This window comes from Piliocolobus tephrosceles, chromosome 10 (genome assembly GCF_002776525.5).
Source record: "Piliocolobus tephrosceles isolate RC106 chromosome 10, ASM277652v3, whole genome shotgun sequence".
Classification (NCBI taxonomy): Eukaryota; Metazoa; Chordata; class Mammalia; order Primates; family Cercopithecidae; genus Piliocolobus; species Piliocolobus tephrosceles.
This window is the reverse complement of record NC_045443.1, coordinates 25,197,058-25,217,652: the sequence shown is the minus strand read 5'-3', so window position 1 is coordinate 25,217,652 and position 20,595 is coordinate 25,197,058. Positions and strand designations below refer to the sequence as shown.

Sequence of the window (20,595 nt, the reverse complement as noted above, 5' to 3'; positions counted from 1 at the left end):
CTAAATTGCTCTTTAAAAAAAACTATGCCAACTTGCACTATTCCCAGTGATATATGGGAGGGCTTATTTCTCCACCCTTTTCACAGCCCACAACATGGGATACAGTCATTTTTTAAAATCTTCATTAAACCCATAGGTAAAAAGGGTATATTATCTGTATTTGCCGTTTTTGATTACACCAACATTATTTATTTCTATATATTTATCTTGCCTTCATGAATAACTTGTGTATGGCATACAACATTTCAGTCATATTTTCTTATCTATACATCCTAATCCTAGTAGAAATCTGGTAAGTTTTTCCATTCCTTGGGCTTGACATTTTCTTTTTTGAGATGGAGTCTCACTCTGTTGCCCAGGCTAGAGTGCTGTGGCACGATCTCGGCTCACTTCAACCTCCACCTCCTGGGTTCAAGCAATTCTCCCACCTCAGCCTCCCAAGTGACTGGGATCACAGGCATGCACCACCATGCCCAGCTAATTTTCGTATTTTTAGTAGAGACAGGGTTTTACCATGTTGGCCCGGCTGGTCTCCAACTCCCAACCTCAGCTGATCCACCCTCCTCAGCCTCCCAAAATGCTGGGATTACAGGTGTGAGCCACCGTGCCCAGTCGACATTTTCTTTAAGCAAATCCTACCATGCATCAGCAGATAGGTGAAGATTGGTGGCTGAATAGGAGACATAGGAATTAGGCTTCTTGGCCAGGTGCAGCAGGTGGCTCACACCTGTATTCCCAGCACTTTGGGAGGCCGAGGTGGGCAGATCAGCTGAGGTCAGGAGTTCGAGACCAGCCTGGCCAACATTGTGAAACCCCATCTCTACTAAAAATACATGAATTAGCCAGGCTTGGTGGCGCACACCTGTGATTCCAGCTACTCTGGAGGGTGTGGCGGGAGAATCACTTGAACCCAGGAGGCAGCAGTTGCAGTGAGCAGAGATTACACCACTGTATTCCAGCCTGGGCCACAGAGTGAAACTCCATCTCAAAAAAAAAAAAAAAAAGAAAAGAAAAAGAGGAATTCACTTTCTGTGGAAGAAGATACACATCTCCAGCATCTGCCAAGGGCACCTGAGATCATGGATGCTCTTCTCCTCCTTTACCTTTTTCTTTTTCTATTCTACTATTCTTTCTTTTTCCCCTTAGCCTCCCTATATTCTAGGATTCCAAATTACTTTCACTGACTAGCCCCACTGCTTTTAAAAAGGAGTCTATTATTGAATTTAAATGCATTTGGAGATTTGATAGTATTAATAATTCACCTGACTCATATGTCAGCTCAATTCTCTGTGAGAATATAACATGTGCTCCCCACTAATCACAAGAAATGAATGACAGCACTGCAACCCAAACCATGTCCAGCCCACGCCCAGCATTAGTATCATCAGAAACTTGTTAGAATGTAAATTATCAGGCTTCACCCCGGATCTAGTGAATCACAGTGATGAGGCCCCGGCAATCAGGTTTAACATCATTCAGGTGATTCTAACGCACACTTAAAGCACTGGATGATAGTATTTCCATCAACACAGGAAACAGTGATCAGCATAATTATAATCAATTGTTAAAATAGAACGTTAAACTGCATCCCACTAGGACTCTGATTACCATTTGTTTCCACAATAAGCCATCCATTCTTTCATCATGGCCTGGAAAGTTTCCAGGTCCACATGTGGGTCTCTCTTCTCAGGATCAAGCATGTTCCACAACTGCTCAAGGCCACTGTCTTCAGAATTTTGGCTAGCTGTTTGTCTCAGGAAATCAATTATTTTGGCCACTTCTACTGAGCCTTTGGAAAAAGAAGAGCAGATCAGTTCTGAAAGATGGAGAAAGTTGTATTTTTAACAAGTGAAGTACCTATCTCTTTTATGTCTCCTCATCCTAAAACATGCTATATAACCCTGGCAGTCCTGTGGAGCTGTGGAGCTGGCATGTTACAGTGTAAAGAACACTGGCCTTGGGCTAAAGTCTAATGGACCTAGTGTCAAATCTTGGCTCTGAAGATGACCAGCTGTGTAGCTTTGGGAATATTACTTAACCTCTCTGAACCCGTTTCTTTATCTGAGATGGGGACGATGATACCTATCACAGAGTTGTGAGCTTTAAATATTGATGATATATGTAATCAATAATTTCTTGTGGGATGTGACCAAAATAACATTACACTTTTTTCCTTTCAGTTCCTTAAAAAGCATTCAATGAAGGAAGTTTTTTCTCTGCTGTAATTAAAATTTCAATCTCAAGTGACAATTTCTACTTTTTAGGGGGTGGAGGTGGCATTTTTAGACAGTCATCCCCACTATCACATTCAGAAAATAAAATCATCCAAACTATGTTAGTCATTGAAGCACCAATCTTTTTTAAACATAAGACTTTTCTTTTACTGCCATCAAAAGGCTGCCTTGGGCTGGCTACTTGCAAAAGAGAGGGAAAATTAAGTAGAAGTTTGAAAGGGAAAATGCCACAGAGAAGGTTCTTCCCTTAAGGAAATAAGGATAGACCATGACATCAGAAAAAAAAAAATCTCATAATTAGAAGGAGGAGATACTCATAAAGGAGGCTGAATAACTTCAAAATTATTAATAACTTTAATGTTATTTAAACTTCAGCATGTCATTTAGATGTGACAGTATTAGAAAGATAAATAAAATGACTAATACAGTTATTTAGAGAGAGAACTATACTTTTTTTTTCGAGACAGGGTCTTGCTCTGTTGCTCAGCTGGAATGCTCCCAGCTCACTGCAACTTCAATCTCTTGAGCTTAAGCGATCCTCCCACCTCAGCCTCCCTAGTAGCTGGGACTACAGGCATGTGCCACCACACCCAGTTAATTTTTGTATTTATTGTACAGATGGGATTTTGCCATGTTGCCCAGGCTGGTCTTGAACTCCTGGACTTAAGGGATCCACCTGCTTGGGCCTCCCAAAGTGCTGAGATTACAGGTGTGAGCCACCATACCCAGCAGCGAATTGCATTTTTTCATTCGTAGAAGAACTGGAAAGCAAGCTGGAAAGCCAGCAATAATCCATTTATCACATTTTCCTCCACTAAAACTCTAAGCCCTCTGTCATATCAAAACTAGAAAGGCTTCCTGTGATGGTTAATTTTATGTATTACCCTGAGCCACGGGGTACCTAGATATTTGGTTATACATTATTTTGGGTGTCTCTGTGAGGGTATTTTTGGATGACATTAACATCTAAATCTACAGACCAAGTAAAGCAGATTGTCCACCTGATTTAGGTGGGCCTCATCCAACCAGTTGAAGGCCTGAATAGAACAAACAAGTTGACCTTCTCCCAGGTAACAGAGAATCTCTCCTGCCTGCCTACCTTCAAACTGGGACGTTGATTTTTTTTTTTTTTTTTTTTTTTTCCTGCTTCTAGACTTGAATTGAAATGTTGGCTCTTCCTTGCCTCAAGCCTGGTGACTTTTGGATGGGAACTACACCAGCCGCTCTCCTGGTTCTTAGGCCTGTGGACTTGGAATGGGACTAAACCACTGAATCTCCTGAATCCCTGGCTTGCTGACACCCTGCATATCTTGGGACCTGCCCGCCTCCATGATCGCATGACCCAATTCCTTATGACAAGTCTCTTTAGCTAGCTAGATTAAACCGATAGACACAAATATAAATATCTCTTCCCACCGGAGAGCCCTGGCTAATACATATCCCATTTCCCTTCAGTGAAGCTTTCTTATTTTCTTCAGAGAATTAATTTCTTAAATCCTGTCCAAGCAGAGGAGCTCTCTGGGAACAAATAAGCCCCACTCATCCTAAAGAAATAAATAAGGGTACAGGCAAATATTTTGCTACAAATGCTCAATATAGTGATTTTATACGTAAAATATTTATTACAGTTTTGGGATTTTTTGAGACAGAGTCTCACTCTGTTGCCCAGGCTAGAATGTAGTGGCATGATCATAGCTCATTGCAGCCTCAGCCTCCTGGGCTCAAGGCATCCTCCCATCTCAGCCTTCCAAGTAGCTGGGATTACAGGCATGTGCCATTATGCCTAGCTAATTTTTAAAATATTTTTTGTAGAGACAGGGTCTTGCTAGGTTGTCCAGACTGGTCTTGAATTCCTAGCCTCAAGTGATCTTCCCGCCTTGGCCTCCAAAATCGCTGGGATTATAGGCATGAGCTACCATGCCTGGCATATTATAATTTTTAAAGCAGAAAAAAAATAATATTCAATTGAGATGGATTGGTTAAACATGTTACCTCAAAAAATGGTATAGGATATGAAGAAAATGTTTTTATGTGAAGACAGGTACTCAAATTATTAAATGAGAAAAAGCAGATTATAAAACAAGTTTGAAAACATTCTCACACATACTAGAGAATACATTAGTATATCATTTAAAACAAAAAAAGGATGACCAAGAAAATATCTTAAACTATCTTTAGCAATTATGTTCCTCAGCTAATTTTTCTTTTGAGATGGAGTCTCGCTTTGTCTCCCAGGCTGGAGTGCAGTGGCACCATCTCAACTCACTGCAGCCTCCACCTCCTGAGTTAAAACGTTTCTTATGCCTCAGCCTCCCCGGTAGCTGGGATTACAAGTGTGCCACCATGCCTGGGTAATTTTTATAGTTTTAGTAGAGATGGGGTTTCACCATGTTGACTAGGCTGGTCTCAAATTCCTGGCTTCAAGTGATCTGCCCACCTTGGCCTCCCAAAGTGCTGGGATTATAGGCTTGAAGCACTGCACCCAGCCTAAATTTTTCTATTTTTAGTAGAGACTTGGTTTCACCATGTTTCCCAGAATGGTCTCAAACTCCTGGGCTCAAGCAGAGCCTCCACCTCAGCCTCCTAAAGTGCTGGGATTACAGGTATATTACAGGTATGAGCCACCCCCCAGCCCCAATTTAGTATTTTTAAAACGGGTAGATAAAGATAATCAATCTTTTATCCTGCCTCTCTCCTTCAGGACACCAGTATAGCAAAACAGTTGATAAAGCAGAGTAGAGTTTCTTATTATAGATGTATTTCAGGTGATACATTAGGAAGGAATGATAGAATATTTACCATTTGCAACATCTAATGAAAATATAAGTCTAGGCCTTCATCACCAATAGTTGCCTTCTGTTGAAAACACGTAACACCATCTATGTATTTAGGTTGAGGCAAAAGTAGTTGTGGTTTTTGTCATTACTTTCAATGGTAAAAACTCCAGTCACAATTGTACCAACCTAATAGAATTCTTGCCCCCCCCCCCACAAAATAAAAAAATAAAAGATAAAAACCCTCAAACTTTTATCTGATTATATTTCTAAATATAGGAGACAGAGAAACAGGTTGTGTTCCTACAGATACACAATCACCAAATTTCAGATTGTGGTAAACTATGAAATAAAAGAATGGGCTGGGTGCAGTGGCTCATGCCTGTAATCCCAACACTTTGGGAAGCTGAGGTGAGTGGATCACCTGAGGTCAGGAGTTTGAGACTAGCCTGGCTAACATGGTGAAACTGCATTTCTACTAAAAATACAAAAATTAGCTGGGTGTAGTGGAGAGCACCTGAAATCCCAGCTACCTGAGAGGCTGAGGCAGGAGAATCACTTGAACCCGGGTGGCAGAGGTTGCAGCGAGCTAAGATCACACCACTGCACTCCAGCCTTGGCAACAACAGTGAGACTCTGTCTCAATCAATTAATCAATCAATGGATAGGTTTCTTTAACAGACAACAAAATGCAAAAATCAGATGGAAAGCGAAACAGAGATAAGGTAGACAACCAACTGCAATGAACAAATCTTTCTTGGATATTGGCTTGAACAGTAAAACTGTTTAAGGAAAAAAGGATATGTATCTATCACACAAATGAGAAATTTTGACTACTAACAAGACATTTGATAATATTAGAAAAGTATATGACTTTTAAAATCATGATAATGGCATTGTAGTTGTGTTTAAAATTAGTCAATTATCTTTTAGAATTATCTTTACTGATATATTTATGGATGAAATACTGTGAGCTCTGGCATTTGCCTCAAAATAATCCAGAGTAGAGGAGAGGAAAATGAGCAGGGTTAGAAATGAGACATAATTGGCTATGACACATATATAAGGGTTCATCATATAATTCTACCTCTGTATATGTTTAAAATGTTCTATAACAAAAAAATTATGAATTCAAATAAAACAAAACCATATTGATAGGAGTTGTGGAAAGATATACAACAAATCACTAACAATGGTTACTCAGGGAAACAGGATTACCAATATTTTTCCTTCTTTTTGCTTGTCAGTATATTATTAATTTTATTACAATGAGCATGAATCATTTATATACTTAAAATTACTTGTGGAATTGTTTTTTCTCTCAACTTTTAGGTTTCGGGGGTATATATGCAGGTTTGCTACATGAGTGAACTGCGTGTTGCTGAGGTTTGGTGTACAAATGATCCCATCACCCAGGTACTGAGCATAATACATGATTGGTAGTTTTTCAACCCATGCCTCCCTGCTCAAGTAGTCCCCGTATCTACTGTTCCCATGTATATATAATGTCTAACTCCCATTTAAAATTGAGAACATGCAGTATTTGGTTTTCTGTTCCTGCATTAGTTCGCTTAGGATAATAGCCTCCAGCTACATTCATGTTGCAGCAAAGCACATGATCTTGTTTCTCTTTTTTTTGGTTTCCATGGTGTGTAGGTATCACTTTTTATTTATCCAGTCTTCTGTTGATGGCATTTGGGTTGATTCCATGTCTTTTCTATTGTGAACAGTGCTGTGATGAACATATAAATGTATGTGTCTTTCAGGTAGAATGATTTATATTCCTCCAGGTACATACCCAGTAGACAGATTGCTGGCTCAAATGGTAGCTCTAAGTTCTTTGAGGAATCTCCACACTGCTGTCCACAGTTGCTGAACTAATTTATATTCCCACCAGCAATGTGTGAGTGTTCTCTTTTCTCCATAACCTCACCGACATCCGTTGGTTTTTGACTTTTTAATAGTAGCCATTCTGACTGGTGTGAGACAGTGTCTCATTGCAGTTTTGATTTGTATTTCTCTAATAATTAGTAATGATGAGTATTTTTTTCATATATTTGTTGGCTGCATGTATGTCTTCTTTTGAGAAGTGTCTGTTCATGTCCTTTGCCCACTTTTTAATGTTTTTGTTTGTTTGTTGAATTGTTTAAGTTTCTCATAGAGTCTGGATGTTAGACTTTTGTCACACGCATGGTTTGTGAATATCTTCTCCCTCTCTGCACATTGTTTACTCTGTTGACAGTTTCTTTTGCTGTGCAGAAGTTCTTTAATTAGGTCCCACCTGTCAATTTTTGTTTTGTTGAAATTGCTTTTGGGAACTTATTAATAAATTATTTGCCAAGGTCAATGTCCAGAACGGTATTTCCTAGGGTTTTTGTAGTTTTAGGTCTGGAAATTTTTTAAAAAACACATCTCAAAAATAAAAATTAAAGAAAAACAGAAGTGAAATCCCAAAATTAACTAAAACTTCTGAGTTACACTTGTATAGTGGTTTTACATATTTGAAAAGCATATTTCCTGTGGGGCACCACCTGTGACATCTAAGTAGCTTCAATAAATAAAGATGGTAAGTCAGCTGATGAGCTCAAAAAGAATCATTCAAGTCACTGTCAAAATATGCTGATGCAAAACAGGTACAGGGAAATTATAGCGAAATAACCAAACTCTACAGAGCAAACCTTATTCCCAAATTAGGTGGCATCCATCACATATGCAGACACAGACAGTGAGCCCCACACACGAATCATTTCCCTTTCTCTCACAATAGAAAGTTCAGATGACTTGGCAAGTCCTACCAGACATTTGAACAGATACTTTTGAGCTTACCTTTCTGTTTTATGTCACATGCATTAAAAATATTGGTAAGTGCCTCTTCTTCACAGGCCCTGTTGATGCTGTGTGTTACATCTTCTTTACCATCGTCAGCTTCTTGTTTCCATCCTATTAGAAGAAAAAGTTTGTAAATCCTGATGCTTTCTGTGCTATAATGATTACTTTTCCTTTTTGTGGTTTAACAAAGAAAACCTATCACAATAATGGCCTTCCCCTTAGATACAGGGAAATACTCCCCTATATCTAAGTAATCCCATCATGACATTCTGTTTTGTTCCAGAAACAAACATAGTAAAACAGAAAGGGAAAGATGGATGATTCCATCCAGACTTTAATAATGTAAAATTTTTTTTTTTTTAGTTTAGGTATTCTAAAAGTGTATATGCTTATTGCTCTACTGGAAGGACAAATATTAAAAGATGAATACTTACCATTTCCATTCAGAGATAAGTTTTTTACCACTGAATCCTGAGGATCAAAACACTTCAAACTTTGACCAAAGGTGGAATCAAAGTCAAGTGTTAAGGTACTAAAATTATTTTCACTACAATAGTTATTCAAATCCTTGTTAGAGAAAAACTCTGCTTTTCTGATCTGTGACATCAAAGATGTATAATTCTTGTTGCTCTGTGACTTCGGCTTTAAGACGTTTTCAGAACTTGTGAGAATATCAGAGTATGTTGCAGTCTCAGGGGAGCTGAGGTGAGAGATGGATGGGGTTTTTGGGGATATTATTTGAGGCAATGAAATGAAGGCATCTACTTCCTCAGAACTTGACCAATGAGAGTCAGGCGTAGGAACACAAGCAGCAGTCATTTTCCTCAGTACCTCTTCAAAATCTTTCTTGGTGTTGGTCTGTGGGCTATCAAAACTGCTAGACTGGTATTTGATAATCTGCTGAACTGGATTTGAAATTGCTTCTCTCTTGTGGATGGCTCTGATCTTTCTACAAATGCTTTCCACTGGGTTATGCCGCTTCTCAGTTACCTTCCTTGGAGATGCCATTGTTGACTTTCCTCCAAGTATATAGATGAAGTGGCTAAAGTGTAAGCAAAAGTAGATACATATTTAAAAGTCAGCATTTTCCTAACAATAATTTAGCAATAGGCAATTTATTTCCAAGTCAGCTTTGGAGGGATCACAACAAGATGCTCAGTTGCTCTAAGCCAATTTTCCACGCATTTAACCTTGGCCCCCAAATTTCAGGAAAATAACAGCTAACATATATAAAGTATTTATCAAGTACTAGGGATGGTACTAAGCTCTTCATACCCATCAACTCATTTCATCCTCAAAACAACTCTATGAGATATACATTACTACTTTCTCCATTCTCTGGCAGAAAGAGAATAAGCAACACACCCCAAGTCACCCCAATAAGTGCCGCAGCTCAGGCAGTCCAGCTCCAGAGGCTAGATAACCATATTGCTTTTTAGTTTTTAATAGGGCAGGTGACAATGATGCTAACAACTCTCATTTGAATACCTACTATTGGTACTGTACTGGTTGCCCTCTATTCAGAACTTAATATGCCCCATATTAGGTGTTTTATGTGTATTATGTCTAAACTTCACATAAACCCTATCAGTTGTGTGGAAATATCCCCCTTTTACAGAAAGAGAAGCTAAGACTCAAAGAGGCCAAGTAATTTGCTAATGGTCACATCTCTAAGATTTGAGTCAAAGGATGTCTGACTCCAGCATCGTTTTATTGCATAGCAAGATATATGACATTTTTTTAAAAAAGAAGCATAATCTCACTTCTTGGAGTAACTTGGAAATTTGGAAATACATTCAAAATTTTCCCTAAACTAGTAAGATTTAAAATAATACAGGCTGGGTGTGGTGGTGTGTGCCTGTAGTTCCCGCTACTCAGGAGGTGGGGGTGGGAGGGTCACTTGAGTATGGGAGGTCCAGTCTGCAGTGAGCCATGAAGGTATCACCACGTGTACTCCAGCCTGGGCAACAGAGGGTTGGATGGATAGATTAGATTAGATTAGATTAGATTAGATTAGAAAGATATTTTTTAAATACTCTAGGAAAACGGTTAAAATAGTTTGAATAGTTACAAAAAAATAGTTGAATAGTTATGGAATTACTGATTTCAAAAACTATGATTTTTTAGGACATTAACAGAAATTTCCATGAATCTTTTTTTTAATCCCCTAATAAAGAATGAACAATAATACAGAAATTTTAAAATCACTGTAATTGGAAGGGGTATCTAGAATTACTGGGAAGAAGAAAATACTCAAAATCCTCTGAATCTGACTTGATCTTCCTTCAATATGATGACCACCAGTTCTAGCCAGTGTAGTTTCCACCAACAGAATCCTTTACCACTTAAGATAATGACCATCGCTCAACCCTTACATTGTTTCCTGACAATACCCTCCTTTCCCTCTATTCAAGAATGATCCCTTGGCTGGGCATGGTGGCTCATGCCTGTAATCCCAACACTTTGTGAGGCTAAGGTGAGTGAATCACCTGAGGTCAGGATTTCGAGGCCAGCTTAGCCAACATGGCGAAACCGTGTCTCTACTAAAAATACAAAAATTAGCTGGGCATGTTGGCAGGCACCTGTAATCCCAGCTACTCAGGAGGCTGAGGCAGGAGAATCGCTTGAACCTGGGAGGCAGAGGTTGCAGTGGGCAGAGGTCATGCCACTGCACTCCAGCCGGGGGGACAGAGCAAAACTCCATTAAAAAAAAAATGATCTCTCAATGTGAAAAAATGATCTCTCAATGTGAACCCTAAAACACATTCCTCTCTTGAAATTCTAAAATCAGTTTTTAATCATGGGACTCCATTCTTTCTGATCTTTCCTAGGATTTATAATTGTAACACACATTTAATTAAATGTTGTCTTCTATTCTTGGATTATTTCCAATGTGTATACATGCCTTCTCCTCAAAAATACGATTTAATTCTTGTACCCAAAACTATGATGTTACTTTTTCTAGATACTCAATACGTTATTGTTGGCACAAACAATAATCTACAATTATATATAATGTATATAATTACAGGCTTATGGACTTATCCCCCAGCTGCTGTGATTGTTGGCTCCCAACTACTTTCAGGACCACATTCTGGAGAACTTCCCACCTTGAATACATAAGAGCTGCTCAGTTGCTCCAGGGGGAAGGTAGAAGTGCAGCAGTAGTAATGACAGAAGAGACGTCACCCTTGAATACAAAGCATTCCAAATCTACAGTTGACTGACTTAGCAGGAATACATCTGACTTCCCTATGTTGAGCAAAGAGCCTTATAAAACAGTAGTTAAGGCCAGGCACAGTGACTCGCACCTGTAATCCCAGCACTTTGGGTGGCTGAGGCGGGCGGATCACAAGGTCAGGAGTTCGAGACCAGCCTGACCAACATGATGAAACCCCGTCTCTACTAAAAATACAAAAATTAGCAGAGAGCGGTGGCACACGCCTATAATCCTAGCTACTTAGGAGGCTGAGGCAGGAGAATTGCTTGAACTGAGGAGGTGGAGGTTGCAGTGAGCTGAGATTGTGCTGCTGTACTCCAGCCTGGGCGACAGAGCAAGACTCTGTCTCAATAAATAAATAAATAAATAAACAAACAAAAAACAAAAAACACCAAAACAGTAGTTAAGTATCTGTCTGTGTTCTCAATGTGAGTTGACTGTTTTTCCCTTATAGAGCCAGAAAATTTAGACACAGGTTGGGCATGAGGTTAAAAGAGGCCCCAAAACTGGAACCTCAGGTTCCCAAATCCTGTCCACTCCTGTCACTGAATGATGATGTGGTATGCTGTTCAAGCCATAACAAACAGGCTCGCTTTGTACGCATTTGTAACTGACCTAGATTAATGTTCCTAGCATATAAGGCACGTGTTTCTACTTGCATTTCCAAGGCGTTTTTTCTCCTTTAACCATCTGTTTTCATTTATTTATTTTTGAGACAGGGTCTTGGTCTGTCACCCAGGCTGGAGTGCAGTGGTGCAATCATAGCTCACTGCAACCTCCAATTCCCCAAGCTCAAGCAATCCTCCTACCTAAGCCTCCCAAGTAGCTGGGACAACAGGCGTGCACCACCACAGCCAGCTTTTTGTATTTTTAGTAGAGACAGGGTTTTGCCATGTTGCTCAGGCTTTCTTCTACTGTCTGTTTTCTGAACTTTCCTGACTTGCCTAAGTGAACCCTGCTTGGCGGTTAAGGCTAAACCTTACAAAGAGTGCACTTAAAACAATGGCTCTTCATGAGCTACCAAAGCTGCATGTGATTAACTTGTTTTGCTTTTTCTAATTAGAGCAGAACATGGGTGGGAGTTTAATAAATAAGATGGGGTGATAAAGATTTCAAAATTTGTGTCATCTTCTCCATATGCAGCTTGGAAATATCTCCTGTCTCTTCTGTCTAAACCTCTTAACCTCTATTTTAATTTTAGATCCTGGTAGGAAGGATTAGCTGCAATCTGCCAGAATACTTAAAAATACAAGCCCAGTTTGCTTTGTACAGTTAACTGCCTTTGAAAAGGCATTAAGTGAAAATTAAGAACTGAAAGTGAATTGTACTAGGAGAATCAGTTGCTTGGAGTCTATCTCTTTTAAAAGGAATTTCCCCCTTAGCGATCTTAGCTGATGATTTACTACATAAAGATGGTACACTTGTAGATATCCCAATGGAAAGAAGTGCTTCTTTTGCTTTCAAGTTCTATGAACCTCACTTGCATTTTCCATGTTTTTTTTTTTTTTTAATTATTTTTAATTTTGTAGAGACTGGGTCTCTGTTGCCCAAGCTATAGTGCCGTGGCTATTCACAGGGGTGATCATAGTGCAGTGCAACCTCAAACTCCTAGGTTCAAGTGATCCTCCTGCCTCAGCCTCCCAAGTAGCTGGGATTACTATACCTGGCTCAGTTGTATATTTTAATTAAAATACTTTTTTTTTTTTTTTTTTTGAGATGATGCTCCCTCTGTCACCCAGGCTGGAGTGCAGTAGCACAATCTCGGCTCACTGGAACCTCCACCTCCCAGGCTCAAGTGATGCTCCCACCTCAGCTTCCTGAATAGCTAGGATCACAGGCACGTGCCACCATGCCCAGTTAACCTTTTGTATTTTTGGTAGAGACGGGGTTTACCGTGTTGCCCAGGCTGGTCTCGAACTCCTGAGCTAAAGTCATCCAACCACCCCAGCCTCCCGAGGTGCTGGAATTACTGCTGCAAGCCAATGTACCTAATACATTAAAGTAGTTTTAATATCCATCCCTTTAGGCAGCCAACCAATATTTATTGAATTCCTGCTAAGTGCTAAGCCCTGTGCAAATACTGGGGATACAATGATGAGGAAAATGGTATCCTAAAACTCATAGTGTGTGGAAGATACAGCTATGAACAAGTAAGCCACTTAGAGCTGCCAGGTTAAATTTAGGAAGCCCAGTAAAATTTTAATCTCAGATAAACAATGACTAATTTTTTCGTGTAAGTATGCCCCCAAATGTTGCACAAGACATAGTTATACTGGAAAATTATTTGTTGTTTATTTGAAATTCACATTTTACTGGGTGTCTTGTATTTTTTTTTTTTTTTTTTTTAGCTAAATCTGACAACCTGAAAAATGTCAAATAAATAATTACATAGTCAGGAGCCATGAGAACTTATAATAGGAGATGATCCCAGCTTGGGAGTGAGGCTAGGGAAAAATTTAGGAGCATCTATTATGCGGCTATTATATGCACTGCACAGAATGTTATACATATTGTTTGCTATTTCTAGGGTTGTAAACAGAAAATTAAGAAGTGGAACTATAACTCTGTTATAGGAATTTCCACTTGGACTCATGTGAGCTAAATGTAACGTAAAATGATGTTAGAGATTATCGATACTGTGTATGCGGCTAATCTTTTTTATTTCTCCTTTTGATTGAACTATGCTTCATTGCTTTGGCTTACAGGCTCTGAGTCCCATTATTATTATTGCCTCAATTGTCTTGTTCTATACAGTCAAAGCTCTTGAATCAACTTTTCAACCATCTGCCTGATCCAAAACTATAAAGTAACAAGTAAAATCCTCTAACACATGGCAACATCTATAAAACAAGTCTGATTTGATTCTTACCTAAAGTTATTCGTTACATATTTGATTTTCACCACTGGTGTTAACTGCAGACTTCAACATCAACCTCTAAGACATCCACACTCTTTGGGACTTATAGAAATCTACACTTGTCTGACTTCAATGAGTTCATCTGCGATGTATGTATGATGAATATTGTCTAATATTTCTTATTCTTTAGGAATGTATATGTAAACAACATGACATAATTTGTGTTTATCAACATCTATATTCTTCAATCACTAAGAAAGTTCATTTTATTGCAAAGAAAAGTGTATGATATATACAGAGGTACAAAAGCAGCATCCTTGAAAAAACTGGCAGATTTCAGGGTGATTCAAAAGGCTCTCTAGAAAGCTTTCTGAATCAAATTCTAATTCCAAACAGATTATGTTAACAATGTAATTATCTTTCCTTACTGTTTTTTCCTTAAAAAATTTTTCCTCCCTTTACTAAAGTTAGTTATTGAACGTTAAACCTCCAAACCTTAGATCAGGCAGGCTGATTTTTAAAATCATTCAAAACTTGATTATGAAAGCTAGTCAATCATTCATAACTCACCTATGTGAGATCTTATTGGTAGTTAATTAATGCAAAATCCTTAATAGATGTAAAAAATTTTAATTATGTGTGTAGATAGACAAGAGATTCCTTTTGCCAAAGCAACCCTTCACTAATGATTAGATGCCACTAAACCCTTCGTCAAAACCTAAGAAGAAACATCTGTTCACCAAGACATTCCCAGGAAACCATCTTTAGTGAGCTCAGTGGGAGGGCAGAGCACGGTTTTCTGCTTCACCAGTGAATTTTATATCTGCCAGATTCAACTGTTTGCATTCTCTTTGTGAAGACTATTTTATGTGATAAAATAATAACACTTCTTCCTGCCATTTCTAGGATAGATGATAGCAGCTGTTAATAAAATGATTTGCAAACCACAAGTACTAGATTTAGTAAATGCTCAGCAAGTCTGTCATCTGCAACCTTTCTGATTATTAATAAATGCAAGCTGGTATAGACTAGAACCTTGCCTCCCACCATTCAGTTAACCTTGTTATATTAAGCTTCTTGGCTGGGTCATACCAAACTTACTATAAACATCTCTTATTGGAACAATTCCTAAAATAGCAGAGTGACACATGCTTCTGAAAACTGTTCTTCTGTCTCACTTCTTGTTATATGAAGTCTGGTTTACTTCTCAGAGAAGAAGAGAAGACCTACAATGAATCTCTAACTTTGAGAATTCAGGCGCCCCCAAGATTCTTACAGTCTATAAAACTACATCACGGTGTTTCACTAACGCACATTCCAAACGACTGAGCCTGAAAACGACAGGGCTAATTTAAACTTCCAAAAGCTCCATTGAAAACAATTTGAGATTTGCCTGTGGTGATGGCAACATATCTGGGGAATGAATCTAACTTTATCATTCTCAGCTACCCATCTTTTTTCCCTATTTGTAGAGTTTTTCTTTCCAGATTTGTTTCAAGTTTTCAGTTAACTCCGTCGAACCTCTAATATAGACCAATTGGAGGTTTGTCCCTTTTGCCACAAGCATTTTGAGGTTGAGGGACAACAGAACAGCCTACATCTGATATTGCTTTTCCCTGGTTAGGGCGGTAGTATCTTGGCATTCGATGACTAAAGGCCAGCATCAGCCAAAGTTTAATTATTTAGTAGGGGAAAACTCACCACTGTATTTTCGCTTGACTTTCCCAGAGCGCCAAGCACCGTCTGAGAACTGGGAAGAGAGAGTGGAGACCTACAGGTCAGATGATGTGGGTGGAGCTCTTTTCTACAGAGTGGCTTCCGCTGAGGTAAAAGAAGCTGGAGAAGAGAGCCGCTGACGCGCTGCACCTGCCCGGGTTGGAATTAAGATACTAATCACAGTAGCAGTGCCGGGAAAGATGCGTAGGAAGGATGAGGATGACAGGCACCATTTTGGTGTGCTCCCCACCACAGCAATAACAGAAAAATAGTCCAGGCGCAGTGTCTCTCACCTGTAATCCCAGCACTTTGGGAGGCTGAGGTGGGAGGATCGCTTGAGCCCAGGAGTTTAAGACTAGCCTGGGCAACATGGTGAGACCCCCGTCGCTACAAAAAACAACACACTAAATCTCACCCTGAGTATACTCTCTAATCAGATGAAGGAAAATTATTTTTAAGTTAAATCTCATATTTTTTTTTTTTTTTTTTTTTTTTTGGAAATGGAGTCTTGCTTTGTTGCCCAAGTTTGAGTGCAGTGGCATGATCTCAGCTCACTGCAACCTCTGCCTACTGAGCTCAAGCCGCTCCCTCACCTCAGCCTCCCAAGTAAATGGGATGACAGGGGCATGCCACCATAGCCAGCTAATTTTTGCATTTTTTGTAGACACAGGGTTTTGTTATGTTGCCCAGCCTGGTCTCAAGCTCCTGAGCTCAAGCAATCTATCTGCCTCATTCTCCCAAGGTGCTGGGATCACAGGTGTGAGCCCAGCCCAGTCATCATCATTTCTATCACCAGGTGAGAGCAAAGGGGAGTCAAATGCTGGGGAATAAGAACTGGGGCTCTGAGTTTAAATAACCTGAGTTCAAATCCCAGTTCTACTGCTTACTAGCTTTGTGATTTTGGACAAATTATTTCACTATATGTGCTTCAGTTTCTTCAACTGTAAAACTGCATCAATACCATACAATGACCAGCGGGGTGTGCTGCAGGGATTAAATGAGGTAATACACAGACGGCCCTCAGAACCATGTAGCACATTCTGAGCTCTCAGTCATGTTGTTATGATGCACTTTCTGAAACTCCTTTAACTTATCCAATACTAGATGTCCTCTTAAAGCACCAAATAGCACCTAGAAAGAAATGACCAAGTAACCCGCTCCTCTCATTAGATTTGCTGTGTTTAATTTCCCATGAAATAACCCATTATAACATCCATGCTTGCGATCTGCTTATCAATCCACAGATACTGAAACTAGCAACACCCAGAGACATTTCCCTCCCAGTCGTAAAGGAAGCCAGCAGCAGAGCCAGAAATAATATTCAAATTCTGGATCCACTAGACCACATCGCCTGTCTGACAAATTACACGCTTACTTCCTGCTTCAGGTGAGTCTATTATACCTGATGTTTCTCAGAGCAGTGAAAGGAATAACCTGAACAATAAATTCCAACGGACCTGTAATGAATTGCATTAACATGTTATTTCATTACTTATGTAATATTACCTCCTGACAGTTCTAATAAGGTACCCACAATGCTGGGTTCTCTGCCCATTGGGAGCAAACAAGGGAACGTGCAGACACTGGACAGCATACGATGGATGTCTGCAACTCTTGTATGCCGTCTCTACTGAAACAGCTTTTCCAACCCTGGGCACCTTTAGTGAACACGGAAAAGAGTGTAAAGGGGTCAGATGCAGACTTTACAAAAAGAAACCCAAGATGGAGATTCATGTTCAGTTATATACTGCAGGAAGGGTTCATAACAACATAGTCGTTTACTTGCCAAGTAATCTGAAAGCAACTAATTAGAGAACCTGTAAGGGATGCCAATCCCAGTTTTCAAAATGGCGTTTCAAGGAAATTAGATCTTATCATGTAAATAGGTCAAGAAATCCGTTTAAATAACATCTGCTTCTCTTTAGGTAATCTACAATGTGGTTAGACTATCAGGCCAGTAGTTTTAAATACGTGTTGGAGCTCCAGGATTAATCTCTGGTTGATCCGAGGGAGTCACTAACCAAATATAAATGAGGTGGGAGGTATATGGTTGAGAGGCACTATTAAAAGAAAGGGGCCAGGTGCAGTGGCTCATGCCTGTAATCCCAGGTCTTTGAGAGGCCCAGGCAGGTGGATCGCTTGATCCCACGAGTTTGAGACCAATCTGGGCAACATAGAGAAACCCCATCTCTACCAAAAATACAAAAATAGCCGGGCATGATGGTGCATGCCTGTAAACCAAGCTACTCAGGAGGCTGAGGCAGGAGAATCATTTGAATCCAGAAGGTGGAGGTTGCAGTGAGCCAAGTCATTGCACTCCACTCTGGGCAAAAAGAGTGAAACTCCATCTCAAATAAAATAAAATAAAATAGTAAAAAATAAATTAGCCAGGCATGGTGCCACGCACCTGTAGCCCCAGCTGTTTGGGAGGCTGAAGTGGGAGGATCAGGCTTGAGCCTGGTAAGTTAAGGCTGCAGTGAGCCAATCGAGATTGCACCACTGCACTCCAACTCCAGCCTGGGTGACAGAGCAACACCCCATCTCAAAAACAACAATAACAAAAACAAACAAGCAAACAAAGGAAAGAAAAGAAGAAAACCAGATAATGGAATCCTTCTCCTCCAGTATATTCATGGCCAAACATAACTTTTAGTTTTCAAAACCCACTCTCTGTAAAATGCACTATTTATTTCTCATAATATACTCTTTAATGTGCTTATATTCTAGGTGTCATTGTCTTTAAATTGCCTTTTTAATGGATTGTTATTATTATTTGAGACAGATTCTGGCTCTGTTGCTCAAACTGGAGTGCAGTAGTGTGATCTTGGCTCACTGCAACATCTGCCTCCCTGGCTCAGGCAATTCTCATGCCTCAGCCTCCCAAGTAAGTGGGACTACAGGTGTGCGCCACCATGCCCAGCTAATTTTTGTATTTTTAGTAGAGACAGAGTTTCACTATGTTGCCCAGGCTGGTCTCGAACTCCTCAAGTGATCTGCCTGCCTCGCCTTCCCAAAGTGCCTGTGCCTGGCCTTTTAATTGGACTTTAATGAGCAAATGCAGTGTCTTCAGAAAGCCTTTTATTTTTCTTTTAATCAGCCTATGTAATGCTATAACAGTTTTCATATAAAGATGCTGTCTCGGAAAGAAAAGAATTAGGAATTTGAATGATCTATGGCTTCCATTCCAAAAAGGAGTATCTCAGAAGTAATTACTTTGAAAGAAAAAGTGATAATATTTTTTTGGAGAAAGGGGGAAATGAAGCAAGGCCCTGAATGTATTACCAAGATGCATATTACACTGAATGAAATCATCCGTTGCCCTTCCAGATCTACCCCGTGGATGCAGAGCAAGAGCGACCCATCTTTGTTCAGCGTCCCAGGAGACCGGCCTCTATTGACAGCATCAGTCTGGCTCCTTTGCCCTCTGACTTCCCATTGAATGTGGCCAGTGGGAGGCCCCAGCAGATGGAAGGCCAGGAGGAGGAAGGGCCTGCAGCGTTTGTTCTCCTGGTTCCCACCCTGCCAGGCCTCTGTCTGACAGTAGCTCACGCTTTTCCACAGTTCCTGTCAGGTGGCCTCTCCTAAAGTGACAGTGCTCACTTGGTTCTGTAAGTGTTTTCTCCATTGCCTCTTGCCAGGGAGGGTAATGGCTTACTAAAGCCAGATGCCAGCACCTGAGGGTGTGCACCACCCCGTGCTGTTTCCCTTAACCCTGCCTACACCTTCAAGAATTGAAACTCCTTGCAGCCTCCCTTTTTTAAAAAAAGGTACTATCGATTTCCTAAAGGACCATGAGTGATATACACTCAGAGAGTCTTTAGTCATGTTACTTTCCATATCTCAATATGGTTGTTATCCACATTATACGAAGAACATAATACCTACCTTAAATTTTTAATATTTTGTCTTTATTCTTCAATTCTGTGTAGCATTTCCTTCTGGTTAAGAACATGCAGATAATCCAAATAAACAGATTTGACTAAAAGAAAAAAAACCCTCCAAACTTTCATGTAATTTTTTTTTTTTTTTTTTTTTTTTGAGTTGGGGATCTCACTCTGCCACCCAGGCTACAGGTGCAGTTGCGGCTCACTGCAGCCTCGAACTCCTGGATTCAAGCCCAATCCTCCCACCTCAGCCTCCCGAGTAGCTGGGACTATGGCCTTGCTACACCTAGCTAATTTTTGTATTTTTAGTAGAGATGGGGTTTCACCATGTTGCCCAGGCTGGTCTCAAACTCCTGAGCTCAAGAGTCTACCTGCCTTGGCCTCCCAAAGTGTTGAGATTACAGTTGTGAGCCACCAAACCTGACTAGTTTTAAAAGTTTGCTAGCTGATGGCAAATTGGTTTCCATAGAGGTTGTACCAATTTACAGTCTCACCAACAAACTGTGAGCCTGTTTGTTTCCCCACACCCTCATGAACACAATATGTTGGTCTTTGCCAATCTGATAGGTGAAATATAGTATCTCATTATCTTAATATGCATTCCTCGAGGGGCGTGGTGATGCACACCTGTAATCCCAGCATTTAGGGAGGCAGAGGCAGGAGGACAGCTTGAGTTCAAGACCTGACTGGGCAATATAGTGAGAACCCCCAATACTCCACAAAAAGGATTAAAAAAAAAAAAGACAAAAAAAAGTGTAATTTGCAATTTCTCTCCTTACAAATATGGTTTCATGTGTTGAAAGCCATTTGTATTTCCATTTCGATGTTTTATTTGTTTGTATGCTTTGGTCGTTTTTCAGTGGGGCTTGATTTTATCAATACACAAAAGCTCTTTATATATTACAAGACTTAGTTCCTTGTAGGATGTGTTACAAATACATTTTTACCAGGGGTTATTTGTATTTTTTGTTTATGGTGTTTTTGCCACACAGATTTTTAAAAATATACAGTCAAATTTCAATCTTCTTTCATATACCTTCTGAGTTTGTGTTAGCCTTAGAAAAGCTTTCCTGACTCCAAA

General features: G+C 39.8%; 2 protein-coding genes across 2 annotated transcripts in view; one reads left to right on the top strand and one right to left on the bottom strand.

Moving 5' to 3' along the window:
* The window catches only part of LOC111540624 (lymphoid-restricted membrane protein), a 91,760-nt gene extending 76,087 nt beyond the window's left edge, over positions 1-15,673 (bottom strand). The window contains exons 1-4 of the mRNA XM_023209061.1: positions 15,616-15,673; positions 8,272-8,879; positions 7,835-7,948; positions 1,609-1,789 (exon numbers count right to left, since the gene is read on the bottom strand). Of these exons, the coding sequence (XP_023064829.1) occupies positions 1,609-1,789; positions 7,835-7,948; positions 8,272-8,845 (869 nt within the window). The 5' untranslated portion in view covers positions 8,846-8,879; positions 15,616-15,673. The remainder of the gene's footprint in view (positions 1-1,608; positions 1,790-7,834; positions 7,949-8,271; positions 8,880-15,615) is intronic.
* Positions 15,561-17,404, top strand: C10H12orf77 (chromosome 10 C12orf77 homolog). The gene is given in 5 exon segments (XM_023209108.1): positions 15,561-15,740; positions 16,875-17,017; positions 17,147-17,242; positions 17,244-17,292; positions 17,294-17,404. Coding segments are annotated over 5 exon segments (579 nt in total).
* Positions 17,405-20,595: the final 3,191 nt, after the last annotated feature.